This window comes from Stigmatopora argus, chromosome 14 (assembly GCF_051989625.1).
Source record: "Stigmatopora argus isolate UIUO_Sarg chromosome 14, RoL_Sarg_1.0, whole genome shotgun sequence".
Taxonomy (NCBI): domain Eukaryota; kingdom Metazoa; phylum Chordata; class Actinopteri; order Syngnathiformes; family Syngnathidae; genus Stigmatopora; species Stigmatopora argus.
In genome coordinates, this window is record NC_135400.1 from 4,719,551 (window position 1) to 4,741,004 (window position 21,454).

The window sequence follows — 21,454 nt, forward strand, 5'->3', positions numbered from 1 at the left end:
CCCACATTCCAAAGACATGCATGGTAGGCTGACTGGACACTCTAAATTGCCCTTAGGTATGAGTGTGAGCATGAATGGTTGTTTGTCTTCTTGTTCCCTGCGATTGGCTGGCCACCAATTCAGGGTCTCCCCTGCCTCTGGCCCAAAGTCAGCTGGGATAGGCTCCAGCACCCCTGCAACCCTAGTCCCAGTCGTACCTCTACTTATGAATGGCTCTAGGTACGTAATTTTCAGGTTACGAAAACCTTTGATATGCAAATCACCGTCCCAATTTACAAAAATAAGATCCAAATGACAAAATCCCCCCAAACGTAAATGTATTTCCTGTATCTATTATTTTATTTTGCAATTGTCCCCAGTAACATTGTGGCCTGCTTTACTTCTAGTTGGAGCCTCTCACAACATCAACAACTGTCTTTTGACCGCCGTTTGTCGTCACAGAGTTCTTTATTTAAAATTATTGGTGTGAATGTAATGAATAAGTGAGCCCTGTTTAACACCGTAAAACAGAAGATAAGAAAGTAGAGTGTGGTTGAGGCAATAATGCCAGCTGTAACCCTAATGCCAGCTGTAACCCACATACTTGCATCGCTACGCTATTGAAGCAGAAGTAAGCATTAAATTGACGATTCCTTGGCATCACCTGTCTGTACTGAACGACGAAATGGATAGACTGTTAGTCCTTTAGAGTTCTATTTAATGCTAAATTGTCTTGAATTCGTAAATTGAGGTTGTCTAGCATGTGTTTGTGTGCTAGAACATTGTAATCTGTAGTTGAGCGCATAAAATGCTAAGTATTGGATTTAATGATGTACCTCTGTCTCCCTCTAAAGGAGGAAGAAGTGCAGTTTGGTGAAGATGCACAGCAGTTGACTGAAAAGATGTCAGTATCCAGGATGCACTCCCTGCCCAACGACAGTTACATGTTCCGACCCGTGCAACCTGCCAGTGCTCCTTACCCTGTGGAAGAGATGGATATCAGTGCTCAGGAGCACCACTCAGGTAAGAAGCTTGTTCCGACTATGATAAGTGGCGGGTACTGCTACCCTTTGCTACCAAGGTTTTCAGTGACGCCTTATTCACCTTCGTGGTAGGTAACAGTGCATAGTACAGACAAACAGAAAATCAAACAAACAAGAAGTATTCAGTTGCCTCAATTCAGCCTACATGGATTAAAATGACCTGAAAACGTGAGCGTTGAAACTGTTTTAGACATAGTGTTGGAAGCAGCAAAAAAGAGATTGAGAGAATAATTAAAAATTAATCGGTCGAGAAAACACTTTAAATAGGTGATGCTGTAATTGGGCCGTCTAATAAAGTGTTTGTTTGGCATGCATAAAAGTCTTGTTAGCCTGCCCACTTTATTGAGAATCTGAACAATTCTAGTTTGATTGCCATCATCCATGGTTTAATTTTACTCTTTTAATTATAGACTGTAAAAAGCCGTCTCGTGGTGTAGAGGTTCACTCGCCTGAATTTGGTGCTGGCAGGCGCGGGCTCGATTGCTGGTGGCGGTAGCATTGGGGGTGCGGATGGTCGTTTGTCTCTCTGTTTGCCCTACGGCTGACTGGCGACCAGTCTATGGTGTATTCTGCCTTTCGCCTTAAGAGAGCTGGGTTAGGCTCCAGCAACCTCCGCAACCCTTTCGAGGATGGGTGGTATGGAAGATGAATGAATGAATAAATAATTCTAGATTGTTTAACATGGTTGAATGTGTATTCTCCCTTTTAGATTTTAGAAATTAGTCTAACTTAACTTAATATTTATTCATTCTTACAGCAAAAATCAACTGCTCTTAATGAGTACTGATTTTGTCATCAGTCAGGCTCTAGTGCAGTGATTCTTAACCTGGGTTGGATCGAACCCTAGGGGTTGGGTGAGTCGGTCTCAGGGGTTCGATGGAGCCTCTGCCGCGAAGGTCAAGGCACATCGTCTCTTCATGTCTATACACGATAACATGCCCTGCGACCATCACTGGCTGTAGATGATCACCTGACATTGCTTGGCCAATCAGTGCTGCCCGGAATTTATATATTTTAAATTTGAAAAAAAATCATATTTTATTTTACGCTAAAGTCGGGTTTGGTGAATGCGCATATGAAACTGGTTGGGTTTGGTAGCTCCAACAGGGTTAGGAACCACTGCTCTAATGGCATATTGTGGCCAGGCAGGCCCATCTGTTCGACTGTGGAATGGCTGAATACTTCACCAGAGCCAAATTATACAGTTATTAAAATTTCAATAAGGAAAATAATCAGTAGTGAGGCATGAATACATTGGATTGACAAGCAGGTGAACAAGACGTCCCTTTTAACCCTGTGCGCTCACTGTCAGAGTTCGCGCAAGGCGTAAGTGTTTTACTGGGTTCGAAAGAAAGGCAGAGAACAACGTGGATAGTGAGTCAGCCAGGAGGCGAGAGAAAATAATTGAGAAGCACTGCTTTAACCCTTGAAAGAGCAAGGGACTGTTATGTATCTTGGGTGAGGTGAACGAAGTTGGACCTAGCTTTAGAGAAAACAGCGGACACAAGAAAGGGCGGTTGCATTAACATACGGTTTAATGGATAAAAGGCAGTTTACAAAATCTCTCATCTCATTTTCTGAACCACTTTATCCTCACTAGGGTCGCAGAGGGTGCTGGAGCCTATCCCAGCTGACTTTGGGCCAGAGGTGGGGGACACCCTGAATTGGTGGCCAGCCAATCACAGGGCACAAGGAGACAAACAGCCAATCACAGGGCACAAGGAGACAAACAGCCATTCACGCTCACACTCACCTAGGTGCAATTTAGAGTTTCCAATCAGCCTACCATGCGTGTCTTTGGAATATGGCAGGAAACCTTAGTACCCGGAAAAAAACCCATGTAGGGATAAGGAAAACATGCAAACTCCACACAGGCAAACCGACCTGGATTTGAACCCAGGTCCCCCACTGTGACACTGTGAGACCGACACGCTAACCACTCAGCCACCAGGCCCCGAGTTTACCAAAGAAAGCATTAAATTCAACAAGTTGGGAAAAAGTAACAACACAAAAAAAGAAAAGACAAAATACGACAGAAAACAAATCACGCACATAACACCAGCGAAACAGAAACAATACTCCAACACGGTTTGACGAAGACATCCAGTTTAAATACACCGAAGGGGGTTGACAGGGCAAATAGAGACACCTGGGTCACACGAGGGAAGGCGAGCAACAAGGACACAACAGTTTAAACTAATGGGTGATCACATGGACAGGACACACAAGGGAAAATGCCCAAACCACAAAACTCCAACACAATATGAGTCCACCTCGTGGCCACACTGGCCGCCATGGCCTCCGTCGTCCACGTCAAGGCTGCCATGGCCTCCATGTCATGGCCGCCATGGCCTCCGTCGTCTACGTCACGGCCGCCATGTTCTCTGCCGTCCACATCACGGCCATCCTGGCCGCTGACGCCCTCATGGCCCCAGCTGTCATGGTCAGCACCATCAGGGCACCCGGCGTCACGGTCGCCACCGCCACAGTTGGCGACTAACGATGGTGCATGAGAGCACGGCCCCGGACTTGGCTAGTGAGGAGCCGGAATTGGCGCTGGCAAGTGAGGAGCCAGGATTGGCACTGTCGAGCGAGGAGCCGGAATTGGCGCTTGTGGGTGAGAAGACGGAAGCGGCGATGGAGAGCGAGGAGCGTTGACAATCACCTCAATCTTCCTGTTTTACATGGATGGGAAGAAAGACAGAGAGCAACACAAATAGTGAGTCAAACCAGAATCAAGAGAAAAAATATAGAGAAGCACTGAACAACCATTCATGCACACACTAGGGGCAAATTATAGCATTCAAACGGCCTACCATGCATGCTTTTGGAATATTGGAGGAACCCTGAGAACCTGTAGAAAACCCACGCAAGCCCTGGAAGAACATGCAACTCCACACAGGAAGGTCAGAACCCACTGGGTATTGAACCCTCAATCTCAGAACTGCAGGGCAGACATGCTAACCAATATAACCAAACACCGTGCTTACTAGTTACACTACATTTTACATTTTAGTATCTCTACTTACTGGAAAACATTAATTAATTCATTTTCTTTACCACTTATCCTCACAAGTGTCACGGAGGGTGCTGGAGCCTATCCTAGCCGACTTCAGGCCACCCAATCGAAGAGCACAAGGAGACAGACAACTGTTCACGGTCACACTCATACCTAGGGGCAATTTAGAGTATTCAACCACCCTACCCTGCATGTTTTCGGAGAATACCAATGGGAGCCAGAGGTGAACATGCGAACACCCCCAGTGAGGACCCATCTGGAATCGAACCCTTGACGCCAGAACTGTGTGCCCGACGCGCTACCTAACCCTCTACTGGACCGCCCTCGAAAAAAAGATAAGAACATTATTCATTAAGCCATAAATCAGGTGAAGAAATACAAAGACATTTTCCAATGGGGAGTAATTGTGAGTGGCATCTGTCTAAACATACACAACTTAGAATTATGTTATGTATACTTCGAAAAAGTCAAGAAACGACCCTGTTACGAACATAGGCCCAAGGCACACGCAACAGGAATTCACCGCCGCCTGGAGATGCTCTGCCATGATCCCAGAAAAAGATGAAAAAGTCCCTGTAAAATATGGGCTTTTGGTTGGACAGTTGCGTTAAAACTCTACCGGGGGCCACTACCTCATTTTGGGTCAGTTATGGCGTGTGCATGAAGTGCGCCGTTTTGGGGGCGGACTGGCGTTGTTCCCCCCTTGGCCGCTCTCCCGAATAAGGTGGCTCTCGCATCCACCTACAGTGTTCTAACCTTCATTCCAGCATCAATGAGCCGTAGCTTCCTTTTACCCCATGGGAGCAAGGTTTTAGGAAAGCAAATGGGAAAGCAACTGTACCATGACAATTTAAAAAAACAAAACAGTAGTAAGTTTTTGGGGGAGGTTTGATCTCGTGGCTTGGATTTTTTGTGTCTTTTATCCATCAAGGCTTTGCGTAACCTGATTATTCCATATGTAGAAGCATTCATAAGCATAGATACCACTTTTTTAACTCCTGGAATTCCCTTAATAGGGATAGATCGCCAATTCATTTAAATCAGTGTTCTGCATCTTCTTCCTAGCCTTCAAAATGTCCTACCAATGCACACCTTTTCATTGCCTCCAAATACTTCTGACGTTTGTTTTGTTCTCATAGCTTTTAAACTGTGTGTTTTCTTGTAGCTTCAAAGCATAGTTTTGATCTATTTAACACACATTCCTCACATCTCATCTCATCTCATTTTCTGAACCGCTTTATCCTCATTAAGGTCTCGGGGGGGGGTGCTGGAACCAATCCCAGCTGTCTCCGGGCCATAGGTGGGGGACACCCTGAATCGGTGGCCAGCCAATCGCAGGGCACAAGGAGACGAACAACCATGCTCACTCACACCCATACCTAGGGGCAATTTAGAGTGACCAATCAGCCTACCATGCATGTTTTTGGAATGTGGGAGGAAAACGGAGTACCCAAGGTGTACATGCAAACTCCACACAGGTGGACGTGACCTGGATTCAAACCCAGGACCCCAGAGCTGTGAGCCCGACGCCCTAACCACTTGCTCCCCCCGGGCCACCCTGAATTACTCTTACATAATCTACTCATATGTACTTCATATTATTTTTTAGTACGTTCTTCATTTATGCATCTAAATAAAACAAGCTGAAAGTGCACCGTACTACTTTGGCTGTCAAATTCGCCTCTGGGTGGACGTTTCGCACGGGTAGGACATTTTGGCAGAAACCATGAAGACTGTCTGTAATATTAATGTTTCAGTGATATTTGCAGCGTTAGACATCCAGTAATTCCTTTTTGACTCATAGTAATAATGCATTACATGTCTTCGGCCTTCAGCCTGGGAGGGTTAAAAAATATATACAATTTGTGCATGAAACGGTTAAAACTCAATTTACTTCATTCCAAACCTGAATCATCTTTCACCTTCAGGCTCACTGACATCAGTTCGCTCGCAACCTTGCGAGAGTCAGGTTCTGCTGCAGGTACCTGTTTCCCCCGTTCAGCTCCGACTGCTTCCTTCTATCCACCTGCCCTGCATTGCGCCACCAATGGCCCACCCCTCTCCCCGGGCCCTGCGCAGACAGGTGAGACAATTGTTAATACTATTAATTGCTTGGAAACCATCCGGCTAACAATGATAAACGTTTTCTTTAATGATATATGTCTTCTTTTGGTAAAAAGTACATGCAAAAAGGCACTTCAGTTCCCACCTTATTTTTTCAATTTCATCTCAGAAATTAGTACTTTTCATTTTGGCTAGCCTTCATCAGTGATAGTCTACAACATGTTCTGAAGTAACAAGTTGACACATAAATTGAAATCTGGCATAAACCAAGCAGACTTATTTTTCTGTAGCTCCTCTGTGTGGAATGCAACACAAAAAAGGGGATTTTGTCAACACACAAATTTCTCGACTTCTGACACAGTGACCCTCTGACCGAGCCCCTTCGTTAATAGCAAAAAGTAATTTCCCCCCGGCAGAAAAAAAAATAGAATGACCACATAATGGCATAATACCAATTGGAATGTATTAAGCCATTTAACTGAATAACATCCAAAGACTGGGTGTGAAATTGTGAATGGCAGCTGAGTAAACATACACACACATCCACGCGATCACACTTTAACAACTATTGTTGTTATTATTGTGTTATTATGTTATTAACATAGCATACCACATCACCACAAAATGGACAGGCACGGTTTTGGTCCAGATGAAACTCCTCAATTTACTTCTATTTACATCCCTAACACCAAACTGTCACCAACTTTCTGTGGACCAGGTCAGATCAAAATCCTCAAACAAACGTACAATAAAGGGTTTACCACTGGTTTGTTTCTTGGAAAAATAAAATATTAAATATCTGTATATAAATATATTATTTTAAAAGTAAAATTAGGTAAACAATGATTTTAATAAGTAGGTCATTACTCTTTTAAACTTTAACTGGCTTGGCCCAAGCACAAAGAGGGTAAATAAGAATGATTGGCGATGATGAGAATCAAGTTTATTTGAGCTTTACTTGTTCTAACCTCTGTGCTTAGGGCAACTGTTGCTTCTGATATTTATATCCTACACAAAGAACAAGTGCTAACATCATCACATAATATCTGTGGGATGTATCGTCACTGCCTCATTTATTTATTCAGTCATTATCTGTACAGCTTATGCTGACAAGGAGTGGTGCTGAAGTACAAACTGAACTCATTGCTAGTGTCATCACTGCCAATAACACTGTTATCCCTTTGCCACTGTGTCATCACTGCCAATAACACTGTTATCCCTTTGCCACTGTTATTTTGAGGAAACTAAATATATATATTTCTTTTGTAGGTGGCGCTTAAAGTTGATTCTGTGGAAGTCCAAAGTTGTGAGCAACAAGAGCGGCCAAACGTCGTCCATCAACCTCTGCTGTCCCATTCCTCATATTCCCCTCTTCCACTCTCCTCGTCCCCTATGCCTCCTCCTCGTTCCTCCTCTCCCTCAGCTCTTTCCCTTCCACCCTGCTCTCCTACCCCATTCTCATTCCATTCCCTGTCTCCTTCACCTCTTCCTCCTTTACTCTCCTCGCTAGCCTCACTCCCACCTCCACATTCCTCTCCATCACTTCTCCTCCCACCGCCTCATTCCCCACGCTTCCCATTGCGCACGGTGAGCCTTCACCGGCCAAGACCACCCTCCGCTGCCTCCCTCTTTGACCCGGCTGACGAGGAAGTGTCTCACATCAACAGTTTGGCCCGCCACAGGCACATTGCCGAACTGGGAGGCGAGGAAATCAGAGCGAAAGCGGGTCGAAGCCACTCACTCTCTCCGTACACCGACTCGACCTCCTGGCCTACCCCATCTATGTTGCACAGGCCTTCCTCTAGGAGTATGCTTGGAGCAGAATTGAAGGACATGGACTTTAGAAAGGGCTTTAGCGTTGATACCCAGGGATTCCCACACAAGCCGTCATTATTGTCTGCCGCTCTCCTAGATGACCATCGCCGCCACTCCATTGAGGTGTGTCTCCCACAAGATGGAATCGCCGAGGATGACCGACACTTTAAGGCGGAGATTCAAAAAGAAAAAGGCCATTTCCCCACGCGGGTCCAATCAGTTGGAGGCGGACACCGAAAGAAGAAGACCAGCCCTCCTTGCATATCCATCCACCCCCCATCAGAAAGAGAACACCTGCCCTCACCCCCAAAACTTGCAGACTGCAGCATGATGCTGAGACGGAGAACGCCATCTTATGACTTGACGGCACACATGCCGACAAACAAACAAGACATCCCCGTGGACTCGCAAGGCCATTCACCTACGCACCGAGTGCTCACACCCGTCCACGTACCACCACAAACACACTCGCTGACCCCCTCACCGACCTCAACACTTACACACACGTACACTCCACCCCTCCCATCGACCCCGACTTATCCGCCTGTGCCAATCAGCCCAAACATTTTCATCCAGCCTCACGCACCTCTTGTCCCCAGGCCTTTCTCACAGACGAGCCCAATCTCAGCCACTGCGAGGCATGCCGTTCTCACGAAGGAATGCCTCCCCTTGCCGCAGTTCACTTTCGACCAAACGCAGTCCAGATACCTGTCAGATGAAGAGCCCGCACCCTGTGCTTCTCCATTTGACAACAAACTGGGACCTGGTGCAGGATTTAACGCAAATAAGCGGAGGACCGCCCAATGAACATCAGAAGGAGGAAGTGAAATCACTGGTCCAAAATCTCCTAATCTGGAGAACATGCTGAGCTCAGGAGTTTAGAGAAGAGTATTTTGGGGAGACTGATTCTTTTGTTTTCAAGAATATTGAAAATTGTTGTCCTCAGACAAACAGACAATTACGCTGTTGCATCCCAAAAGATTGAAAACTGATTTATTAAGCTCTACCGCAACAGCACCTAACAATTAAGGACTAAAGCCACCTAACTGTAGCCAAAGTTTTTGTTTGTATGTTTTTTTGTTTGTTTTTGATACACTGTCTACACCCACGCGAGCCATTCAGAAAGCAGCGTCTGGCTGATGACCTCTGACCTTTACCAAAATGGTTTAAGTGCAAGCGTGGCACGGGATTGTGGGATATGCAACTTCAGGTTTTCTACAGAAGTTCTGCTTGCCCCTCCTTTGCTCCTTGATCACATTGATCCAAGTAGGTGCGTTTGTATCCGTGTGTGTGTTTACACGTATGACTGTTTGTACGTTTTCCTACGCCTGTCCTTGTTGTGTCACCACATTTTTCTTACACTTTCTTGATGGAGGGGAAGCAGGACAGAGCAGTAGTGTGTGTTTATCTGTATTTTGTGCAGTGTAAATAAAGGAAATTCTTTATTTGGTGAGATAAAAAATAGCGCTATCCATATATACACATATTTTTATAGAAATCTAAAGTGTTTTTTGCACACAAAGTTAACGTTGGAATTACTTTTTTTTCCCTCAGTTATCTTCTTGAATGTATGTTTCCTTTCAAAACCTGGAAAGGAAGGTGGACGAAGGAGATACATTCTCCACAATAGAATGACGAAGAGGATTGGATATTTATTTTTCTATTTTTTAAGAATAAGTGAAAAATACATGTGTAGTGTGTTTCTGTAGTTTTGTCTCAAACTATAATGTATTTGGTGTCTTGATCTCACCCCACGAAAAGGGCTCAGTGATGCAAGTTAAATTGATTTAAAAAAAATCTCCCATCTTCACGATTTTAGCATTTTCTATTTAAATTGTAAATTAGAAACAAAACAGGTTTGGCACAGTAATAAATTCCGGAAAATTCCGGGCAGGATCTCTAATTTATTTACAGTTAGGATACATTGTTATGTTATTAACGATAGTAAAAAAAAACGTTTAAAGTTGTTTTTAAGTAACAATTTATGAATGACACATTTTTGTTTTTTGTGTCTCTTGAAGATAAAATGCAATCCAAACGTGTATACTGGTTAGCCATGTGAAAATATGTTATATATCCATTTCTGTTTCCTTCATTTCTTATCTATTTCCCTTGAATATTTTTTTTCCACAAACGGATCTTTTTGTACTTTCTAAGGTCTTTTTTTACCTGAAATATAGTAAGAAAACAGTCAAGCGCTTTATTTGTATACAGCCCCTTGCCCCGATCAAATAAGAGAACCCATATAGATCTGTAATTTTTTTTTAGAACTTAATAAAAATACATTCAAATAAAAGTTAGTCCTTTGGTGTCCCTGTTAGTCATAACAAAGGCACGACAACATTTGTTGGCATTTGCTTCCCCAAGTATAGCCATTACATCACTGAGCCTTTTACTGGATCTGCTGTGATCTCATGACGTGTTTCTGTATATCTGAAGATAACCAAACTAACTTATTTACTAGATATGTGTAGCCAGAGTGCAATAATTATACTATAAATCAAGAGAAAATATAGTGATTCATCAACCACTGACAGTTCTTCCATACAAACCATCAGAACTATATCTAGCATAATTTTACACAGATTGGCAGTTTTTTAACAATTTTTGCCTCCTGCATGCAGAGTGGCTGGCGACGGCCAAATGTACTGTATATTTCTTGGAATGCTCAGGCTTAACTACTAGTTTTTTTATTGTAAGCAGAGAGAGTTGCAGAAATGTATTTTTCAGTTTGGTTTTCATCGAGGCATCCGATCAGCACAACACATCACTAAGAGAGTATATATGATAGTGTTGCACCGATACCATTCTTTGGCTCCCGATACCAATTCTAATACCTTCATGAGTGGTGTTGGCCGATACGGTACTCGGACGTTTGGTCCCCTGACGTTTGGTTGACCGGACGTTTGGTCGACCGAACGTTTGGTCGACCGGACGTTTAGTAGAACGGACATTTGGTAGAGCGGACATTTGGTAGAACGGACGTTTGGTAGAACGGACGTTTGGTCGCCGGGTTATTACTGTTGAAACCAGCTCTCAAAATTATAATCATGAGAGAGAGAGAGTGAGTTTAATATCTAATATCAAAATATCAACAGTAAACTCTGTCATAATTTGACAGCGAGCGAACCCGGCGACCAAACGTCCGTTCTACCAAACGTCCGGTCGACCAAACGTCCGGGACCAAATGTCCGGGACCAAACGTCCGGGACCAAACGTCCGGGGACCAAACGTCTTTCGACGAAACGTCCGGTCACGGGCCGATACTATACCATTTTTTAAATTTACAAAATATAGAGCATGTTTAGATTCTTCTAATACCAAATTAACACGTACTCACTTGGCTGTTTAGTAATGACTACTGTGGGTTGGTCAAACACTACTTAACTTATTGTCTTACATTGACAACCCTAGACGTCCAATCAATTTTAAGTGGAAGGACTTCAACTAAACGATCAAGGAATCTCCAACCTCTCCCACTTCAAATAGATTGGATGTCAATTAGTGATGAACTTGTATAATTTACAGCAGAAAGATGATTGGATGCCACTTAAATTGATGTCTATCATTATTCTGAGAAGGGCAAAAAGCGCTTCTTTTTTACGCTGGTGTGGGTCCCTTGTGGACATCTTGGTTAGGTTGACCGGTTAGGTTAGGTTGAAAAGTACATCATTGGCATGTTATTCTTAGTACACACCAAAATGTATAACGTCATTTTAGTTCCTTATCAGTACCATTACTGATACCACTATTGAAATCGGTGCAACACTATATGCAGTATAATGTACACTAAAAAGTTTAAATTTGTGTTAATCACATATTGTTTGTTTACTTGAAAATTTTATTGACACAACCCAAACTGGCTTTGAAATACTTCACTTTTGATGGTAAAATACAATGGTAAAATAAATCCTTTCCAGTGCAGCATGTTTGTGGATAATGTTAGAGCAGGACTCATGCAGCTTCAATGATTCTTATGTTGCCAGAAAATGTTTACGTCATAGTTGACGTTAGTCCATTGTTCTACTAAAATGTGTGTAGGAAGACACTGCACATACGCAATGGATCTAACGGCAGTAAACTTCTATACTTTGCAGCAAAAAGTATGGATGACAAAATAGGACAAATACTGTATTTTCTCGCATATGAACCATATTTGTTGCAAAAAATGATGACTGAATCAAGAGTACGGCTTATATGCGCACAAATTAGACTTAAAATGCACAAAACTGCAAGGCGGCAAGGAGGAAAGGCTATAACGCAAGACAATGAGGCCGATACGGTCATTTATTTCAAAATAGAGAAAGGATAAACAGAAAATCCTAAACAAAATAAATTTTGATGTCTATGAATGAAATGCAAAAAAAAAGAATGAAGCGTGTCTGGGATAAAACATGAAAAAACTCACTTAGTTGTGCCCGCCATTGCTCGCTCAGGGCGCCACCATCTTATCGTAGTTAAACGTGCTCTGACTGGCCAGACGTGAGTAGCCTTGATACATGTGTTTGTAGTGTTTACCATGTCAGCACTGCTCACGTGACTTCCTTTTTTAATTCGTCTACGTGCACGCAATGATTTTGAAGGTTTAGCTGCATGATTGTACATTTGTGATTATTAAATAAAACAGAAGGCCGCTTAGATTTTTTTTCTTTTTCTTTCTTGTTCGAAAGTGACAACTATTTCAGTAATATGAACCACCGAAAGAATCGAGATATTTCGACATTAGAAGCAATATGGCCGCCACAATATCTTAAACTTGTGGTAAGAAAATTGTAATTTCTGTCATTAAAAAGCATTAGATTCTGGTCAAGATAGACTTATTTCTTTTTTCAAATTGAATAATTTGATATTTCGCATTTACAAAGACAGGCATATTAACTTCCTTATGATATTGACCACAATAATGTGCAATCCAGCAGATGATCATTTCGATTCATACAGCATCTCAGAAATACCAGGTGTGATGATTTTTCTTAAGATTTTCGCTTCAAAGTAACACATTTGTAATCCCTATTAAAACCACAAATATAGAGGTGAAAATTGTGAATCAGGGGGGATCTTATACAAGAGAAATTGTAAAATTCAATGATTTTAAGGCAATTTTAAGGGTACGGCTTATAAGCGGAGGCGGCAAATTTGCGAGAAAATACGGTACAGTCCAAAGCCATTCGGAACATGGCAAAGCACAACATGTATATATTGTATAATATTTCACTGTGTCTGTCGTCAAATGAGCAAGAAGTGCATTTATGTTTTTGTTTGGGAGAAGTTCGGTATGAGTATGAAAACGGGCTTTGTAATAGCAATCCTTTGATAAAATTATGAATACAAATACAGTGTATTCTGTATATTTGGATTTGCAATGAATAACAATACCTGCATCATGCATCTGGATCTTGATAGTTGGACTCTTGAGTTAGTCATTTAAAAAGTTAACTTATAGGCTGCCACTGACAGAGATAGACGTCTAATCCATTCTGAATGGTACGATTGCTGCCAGCCTCCCTGCCAAATTGGATTGGATATCTATCAGCGTCAATGGCATTGAATAATTTAAGAACAATTTCAATTATCACCCCAAAATTTACAATTACAATTGGGTTCTATTTTTAGAAAGTGTGATTATTGAGTTTTCATGTACCTTCCACAGTCCACCTGCGGTTATTGTATCCTGTTCAAAATTTATTATTATACAGCTTCATCAAACAAAAAGGATAGGAAAGAATATGTCATATTTATCTTGCAGGTCAAGGAATTGTATGAAACCTTATTTAAGTTTGAGTAATCAAGCATTAGTTAATGTATACATATAAGGAACAAATGATTCACAGACTATTGGGTTATGAAACGAAAACGATATTGTTTAAATGATGAAGTCTGATTTTGTTGTGCAAACTGTCTGCCAATCTATTTTTTTTCTTTATGTTTTTGTCTTCTTGCGCAGTTGTAAATCACAAATTCTTGTGTCTAATCAGTAAAGTCTCTGAATCGTTTTCTCCGGACCTAATGCAGTCTAGACTAATCTACATTTTCAACTTTTGAGTTTGGACCACTGACTGCATCTTTTTGTAAATTATTTTTTAAAGTTACAGATCTTTGGATCTCATTGCATATCTCCTATTTTCAAGGAACCGGTTTAGGACTATTGCATGTTCTAATTTAGAAAAAAAAGGCACTTTTGGGAAATAGTTATCTGGATGTTTTAGAGATTTTAATATTTGCATTTTTAAATGTTTCCATTTGTAGACAAACGTCCTATAAGCTATGGGCTTTGATTAATTGGTATCTGATATAATTTTTTAAAAGACCTCTTCTTTATTGCCTAATGCAATATGGTTGGGTATTTACTGTCTAAGGACAATATACAGTTTTTTAGTGAGACATGGAAACTTGTTGATCCTCTTGTTCGGAATCGACATTCTTTTAATTGTTAAGCTGAACCCTTTTTCACTTTAGCTTTTATTCCTGATACTCTCAACATGTTAGAAATTTACAACTGTATTATTGATACAATATATATTTGATGTGGGAATAGCCTAAGCCCTTATGCTCTGTATTTGTCTAAAAATAAGTTATGATGCATTATTCAGGCTTGACACTGATTCAGCCTGAAAAATGAAGCAGAAGATTCTGAATATAACAATGTTTTAGACTCTTGGAACCTCTGCTCATCTGGCTGACCAGGAGTCTTGGAATCTCTCCTCTCCGTTTGCTTGGCCTAGACACAATTTAAACCCCCAGGCCTTATAATGAGGGGTTTTGGTGTCTTGAGAAAGTCTGCAATAAAGTAATTCCCTTCCTCTTAAGAGAGCGAGGAAGACAAAGAGGAGACAATCTCCATGATGTGTCTTTGCTGATTATTGTGTGATGGCCTCCTTGCCCTGCCAATTAAGAAAAAAGGAAAATACAAGATGTTTTTTATTTAAATGAAACATTTTGTCTGTTTTATTTTTCATCTTTCTTAAGTTTAGCTTATGAACATGCATAACAATCTTCAACAGTAATGGAAGAATATGAAACCACGCATAGTCGCATACGGTTTCTCTAATAACGGGGAAAGATAGCTCTGAAATATAATATAATCAGTTCAGTGCTGTGGGAAGAAACAAACAATAATTAATTCATACATTTTCCGTAGAGTTTATCCTCACAAGGGTCACAGGCGTGCCGGAGCGTACCAGCCAACTGTGGGCAGTAGGCACAGGACACCCTGAATTGGTTGCCAGCCAATCACATGGCACAATGAGACAAACCACCGTTCATGATCACTTTCATACACTAGGACAATTTAGAGTCTTTACCCAACCTACCATGCATGTGTCACGTTTTGTTGGGGTTTTAGGTGGTCGTGTGCATGTTTTTGTGTGTGCTGTCCAGGTGATTGTCTGCGTTTCGCCTCTTGAGTCCCTCGGGGCTCCCCTTCCCTTATGTGGCCAGATGTGTGTGATTGTTAAATTTTGCCTCTTCGTCGATGTGTGTTCCTCCCAGTTTAGTTGGCATTTTGTTCCTGTGTTATTTTTGTATGGTTATTTTGTCATTAAAAGTCCTAAGTTTTGCACCAGCACTTCCCTCGCCTTTGCGGACCCGAGGCGAATCATGACAGCATGTTTTTGGGATGTGAGAGAAAACTGGAGAACCTGGAGAAAACCCATGCTGGCATGGAGGGAATATGCCAACTCCACAGCAGGAGGTCGAAACCCACTAGTCTAGTGGTTGAACCCTCCCTTGATCTCAGAAGTATGAGGCAAATGTGGTGTGCTAATCACTCTTTCACTGGGCCACTCATAAAGAATTCTGATTTATTTAAATAATTATTCATATTCATTTTACTGTGAACAATTATACCAAGCAAGAAATCGAGGGCATGATAAACATATGCTCATACATGAAATAGAAAGATAAAATAACACCCTAAATCTGTGCCCAGCCAATCTCATGGCACAAGGAGACAGACAATCATTCAGCTTCAAACTTATACCTATAGCCAATTTGGTGTGTTCAACCCGCCCACCATGCATGTTTTGAGGATGTGATAGGAAACTGGAGCACCTGGGGAAAACCCACACAAGCTCAGGGAAAACATGGAAACTCAACATACAATGAGGACCGACCTGGGATAGAGCCCTCGATACCAGAACTGTGAGGCAGACACGCAAACCACTTTATCACCAGGCTGCAGGTTAAATGTATAGTTTTTAAAAATAACATTATTATTATTATTACTATTATTATTATTACTATTATTACTATCATTATTATTATTATTGCTATTAGTATTATTATTATTACTATCATTATTATTATTACTATCATTATTATTATTACTATTATTATTATTATTATTATTACTTTTATTATTATTACGTATTCATTTTCAGAACTGATCATTATTGTTATTCCACATGCTTAAATCACTCAAACATTCACCTAATTAACTCAGGTTTGAGTCATAACACTTATATTTAAAAAAAAAAAGAATAATTAAAGTGTGACGGTTTTTGGGTCAGTTATCTCTACCGAAGTGGTATCCCTTATTTTCAGAGATTTGGCAACCCCAGTAGCTACTGACTATGATGCTGCACGTACATGCTGGTTAACAATTCCTAATGGCTTCTTCAAATTGTTCTGCTTGCAAAGCCTTTTGTTTTCAAAGGATGAGTTTCTTGTTTGGCGGAATTTAATTTTTTCAAATTTAGTGTAGGGGTGATCCGGCAGATGAGTGGTTAGCGCGTCGGCCTCACTGTAGGGGTCCTGGATTCAAATCCAGGTCGGTCCACCTGTGTGGAGTTTGAATTTTCTCCCCGGGCCTGCATGGGTTTTCTCCGGGTACTCCGGTTTCCTCCCACATTCCAAAGACATGCATGGTAGGCTGATTGGACACTCTAAACTGCCCCAAGGTATGAATGTAAGCGTGAATGGTTGTTTGTCCCCTTGTGCCCTGCGATTGGCTAGCCACCAATTCAGGGTGTTCCCCGCCTCTGGCCCGAAATCAGCTGGGATAAGCTCCAGCACCCCCGTGCCCCTAGTGAGGATAAAGCGGTTCAGAAATTCAAAAAATCAAAAACCTAGTGTAACAACGTGCGATCAAAGCACGTCTGGACACTTTCAAGCTACATTTCTTTTGCATTCAAACTTTTGTGAACACCAAAGTGGTAACAGCTTAAAAACCACATAAGCAGTATCATAAATTGCAGTAATGGCATTAGTTCGCATTATTTGTGAAATGTTGTCACTTCCAGGTCACGGCTACTGCAGCAGATCCATTTCATTTTTGAACGCTAGATGGCAATATATGCTCGTTAAATAATGAGTAGCATGACTTCAATAAACTGAAGTGGGGTTCATTCTCATCTCATCTCATTTTCTGAACCGCTATATTCTCATTAGGGGCGCGGGGTGCTGGAGCCTATCCCAGCTGACTCCAGGCCAGAAGCGGGGGACACCCTGAATCGGTGGCCTGCCGATCGCAGGGTACAAGGAGACAGGCAACAATGCACACTCACCCATACCTAGGGGCATTTTAGAGTGTCTAATCAGCCTATCATGCATGTTCTTTTGGAATGTGGGAGGAAACCGGAGTACCCAGAGGAAATCCACGCAGGCCCGGGCAGAACATGCAAACTTCACAAAGGTGGACCACCTGGATTTGAACCCAGGACCCCAGAGCTGTGAGTCCGATGCGCTAACCACTGGCACCACCAGGCCGCCTCCTCATTCGAAGAATGTGGATTTTAAATGCAGCTCTGCTCCAATGTATCTGACAATAATCAGAGATAAACTGATGAGGCTGACTTCAGCAGTGTCCAGAGAAAATTCTCTCTTTTGGGCTTAAACTTTCTTTGAAGTGTGACTTTAAAAGATTGGCTCATACCAATCTCCATATTGTGCGTGCCTGCTCTGCATGCTTATCTTCTCTTCACAAGCCTTTTTCACCTACAGGTAGTTCCAACCTTCACTTCACAACTTAGTTCAGCAATCTTTATGGTGCTTCTTTACAATATAACTAGTGTGTATGTCAGTTTTGTTCTTTTATTCATTAATTTTCAGTACTGCTGATCCTCACAAGGATGGTGGGGGTGATGTAGCCTATCGTTTCCATGTAAGCACAATGTAGGACACACCCTCAATTGGCACCCACTGTGACCCTTCTGAGGATAAGCGGTTCAGAAAATGAATGAACAATTGACATCTTATAATGTGTTCAGTGGATGAACAAAAATAAAATGTTGATTTGGAATGTCAGAATGGTATTAATTTAATCTTTATATCATTTTTCTTGTCATTCATTCATTATTTTTCTGTACCACTTATCCCCACAAGGGTCGCAGGGGTCTTGGAGCCTATTCCAGCTAAATACCAGCACAGGGGGTGACCAGCCAATTGCAGGGCACAGGGAGAACAACAACCACTCATGCTCGGATAATTTAGAGTGCTCAATCAGCCTACCATGCATGTTTTGGGGATTGGGAGGAAACCAGAGTACCCAAAGAAACCCCCCCTTGCTCTGGCCTTGGTCAGGCCGGGTACCATCAGAAAGATCCCACCATTATTCTCAAGCACCTGAGTAATAAGACAGTTTAATTGCCAAGGCTAGCTAACCATGGAAAACAACTCCAGATTTGGAAGTTCCTTATAAACTGAAACATACCCACTAATATTAAAATTTATGCCCATTGTGCCCACTGGAATGAAAATATCTACTGGAGTCTGATGTCAAATCGAGTGTGCTTCTTTGAATAAAGCCTCTGCTGATGTGTCTGCACGCACCCTGAGACTCGGTGTTCTTTGTTGTCTCCATTTATCTTCAAATCCCCCAGAACGAGCACATGGCGTTGTAGGTATAAGGTCAAGGCACAACAGTAACACTCTACTTACTCAATGTATAACACTATTCAGGTTCTGGAAAAGGTTTAATGGGAAATTTTATGTTCCAGATACAAAAAACAGTAACGAAACCAAAGATCCCCGGAAACAAAAATACATTTTCTGTTACTTTGCCATTGACTCCCAACACTTTGCTGCTCTCCCATTGGCTCCAAGGAAGCTTCGGCTCCATGATGCCGGAACTGAGGTTAGTGCCTTGTGACTAAATAGTAAATAATTCATCACATAACATTACAGTAGTACCTTGACATACGAGTGTCCTAACATATGATAAATTTGAGATACGAGGAAAATTCTGAGCAAATTTTTGCCCAGAGATACGAACATTCGGCCCAGATTTGAACCCAGGTCCCCCACTGTGAGGCTGACGCGCTAACCACTCAGCCGCCGGCCCGCCCATTTTTCAAGCTGGACAGTAATATTCATGACTTGAGGGAGGGACTTCTTTTAACAAGGATAAAAGAGAAACAGTTACCGGAATCTGCAAGGACTTAAAAGTAAAGCAAGTAGCTGAGAAAGGGGATATTTCGACGCCAGCCGAAACCTTCAAAGCGAGTTGTGGCTGTTTCGATAACTTTAAAAAACGAACTGGGTATACACTCAGTTGTGAGGCAAGGGGGAGCAGTTAGTTCCGACTCGAAAGCCGCGGCGGAATACATTAACACCTTTGCCTCGGTCATAGCAGTATAGTTATAGTAAGTGAAATTAATTTAAGTTAAATTTTGAAGCTTGTGTTATGTTATGTAGTGTGAACAAAAGTGTAGCGAACCGAACGTGCCAAGTCTCTCTTCTCCGTCATTAGCCGTTACCAAAGGTAAAAACTCCATACAATACTATACGATAATGTCACATTTTATTGCAGATCATGACCACAAGATAGGTATGTGTTACTTTGTGTGCGTAGGTGGTGAATTAGAACAATTAAAAACATGTTTTTCCATTGTAATGTCCTATTTTTGATTGTTGATTTTTCATAGGGTGTGAACGGATTCATTTGTATTTAGTTATTTTATCTTGGGAAAAATTGATTTGAAATACGAGTAAATTGACGTACAAGCTCGTTCCCGCAGCGCATTGACCTCGTATCTCAAAGTATTACTGTATTCTATTGGGCAAAATGCAGGAAACGCTATGTAAAAATGTATGTGTTTGAGTGCACATTTCAAAGCACTTGGGGCTTTGCCGTCTCACAGACAGATGTTTGGTGACCTAGGAACACCCGCACTCCCACTGCCACCGTATGTCATCAACGTCAAGGCACCCACACAAACACACAATTGTGTACATCACCGATGGACAGCCCCAAGCATTGGAAAATGCAAATACACACACATACTTTATAACACTAATTGTCGAGCAGTGGAAATTCCAACAGGGTCAGAATCAGCATGATGTAGTCTCTAACTTCTTGGAAATGTATTCAATTTAGAAGAATATGAGATGAAATAACATCCATTGGACTTGAATTTGATGGGTAGTCATCAGATGATCGGGGTATTGTTTTGGGACATTCAGCATTAAGTGCAGAAAAAACCCAAATTCATTCATTCATTCATTATCTGTACTGCTTATGCTCACAATGGTCATGGGTGGGGGTCCTGGAACCGATCCCAAGGAGACTGACAACCATTCACGCACACACTCACACCTAGGGGCAATCTAGAGTGTCCACCAGCCTACAATGCATGTCTTTGGGATAGGTGAGGAGACCGCACGCAGTACCTGGAGAAAATCCATGCAAGTCCTGCACACAGGAAGGTATTAACCTGGGATTGAACCCTTGATCTCAGAACTGTGAGCTAGAAAAACTGTTTAATTAATTTTTTATAGTAGAGTTTCAATTTTAAACATTCAGATTTGGTTGGGGTGGCACGGCATTAGCGCTTCGGCCTCACAGTTCTGGGGTCCTGGGTTCTAATCCAGGTCGGTCCACCTGTGTGGAGTTTGAATGTTCTCTGCGTGGGTTTCCTCCGGTTTCCTTCCAAATTCCAAAGACATGCATGGTAGGCTGGTTGGACACTCTAAATTGCCCCCAGGTATAAGTCTGAGCATGAATGGTTGTCTCTCTCTTCATGCCCTTTAATCGGCTGGCCACCGATTCAGTGTCCCCTGGCTTGTGCCCAAAGTCAGCTGGGCAGGATCAGCAGCAGCAGTCCATCAAAAAGTCACCACCGGACTGATCGCTGGAAATGACACCCAGGGCTGGATCTTCAAACCCTGTCATCGGCCGTTTGCATGCTTCTTATGTTGACACAGACTACTGCTTAAATGTAACTATCGATGATACGCACCAATGTATATATGTTCTCAAATGTTGTGATCTCATGTAATCCAATGCACAAATAGCTAATAAAGGCTTCCTCATGCTCAAACTCCGCCTACCAACTATAGATCGAAAAGAAGACAAGCTGGCCGATCCCCCCTCCTCAACAGAATAAGAATGTTCCGCATCTTTAATTTTGCATGCTTACAAACTAATTGGTGAACTGGACAACAACACACACTGTGTCCTGAGCTTGCAGTGAATGCGTTAGTCGAATTATAACTTTGAAAAAGAAAACGACTATAGTGAGGGTTATTAACAAAGAAACAAAAAAAAATGTCCACAATTAATGGGAGGGAAGTGATAAAAAATCTACAGGAAGTGATC

At 41.9% G+C, this 21,454-nt stretch overlaps 1 protein-coding gene across 2 annotated transcripts in view; it reads left to right on the forward strand.

The window, feature by feature from the left end:
* The window catches only part of cacna1ha (calcium channel, voltage-dependent, T type, alpha 1H subunit a), a 99,465-nt gene extending 84,707 nt beyond the window's left edge, over positions 1–14,758 (forward strand). For both annotated transcript variants that reach the window (XM_077618423.1, XM_077618424.1), the window contains exons 36-38: positions 834–1,002; positions 5,970–6,124; positions 7,375–14,758. In XM_077618423.1, the coding sequence (XP_077474549.1) occupies positions 834–1,002; positions 5,970–6,124; positions 7,375–8,727 (1,677 nt within the window). In that variant the 3' untranslated portion in view covers positions 8,728–14,758. The remainder of the gene's footprint in view (positions 1–833; positions 1,003–5,969; positions 6,125–7,374) is intronic.
* The last annotated feature ends 6,696 nt before the right edge of the window (positions 14,759–21,454 follow it).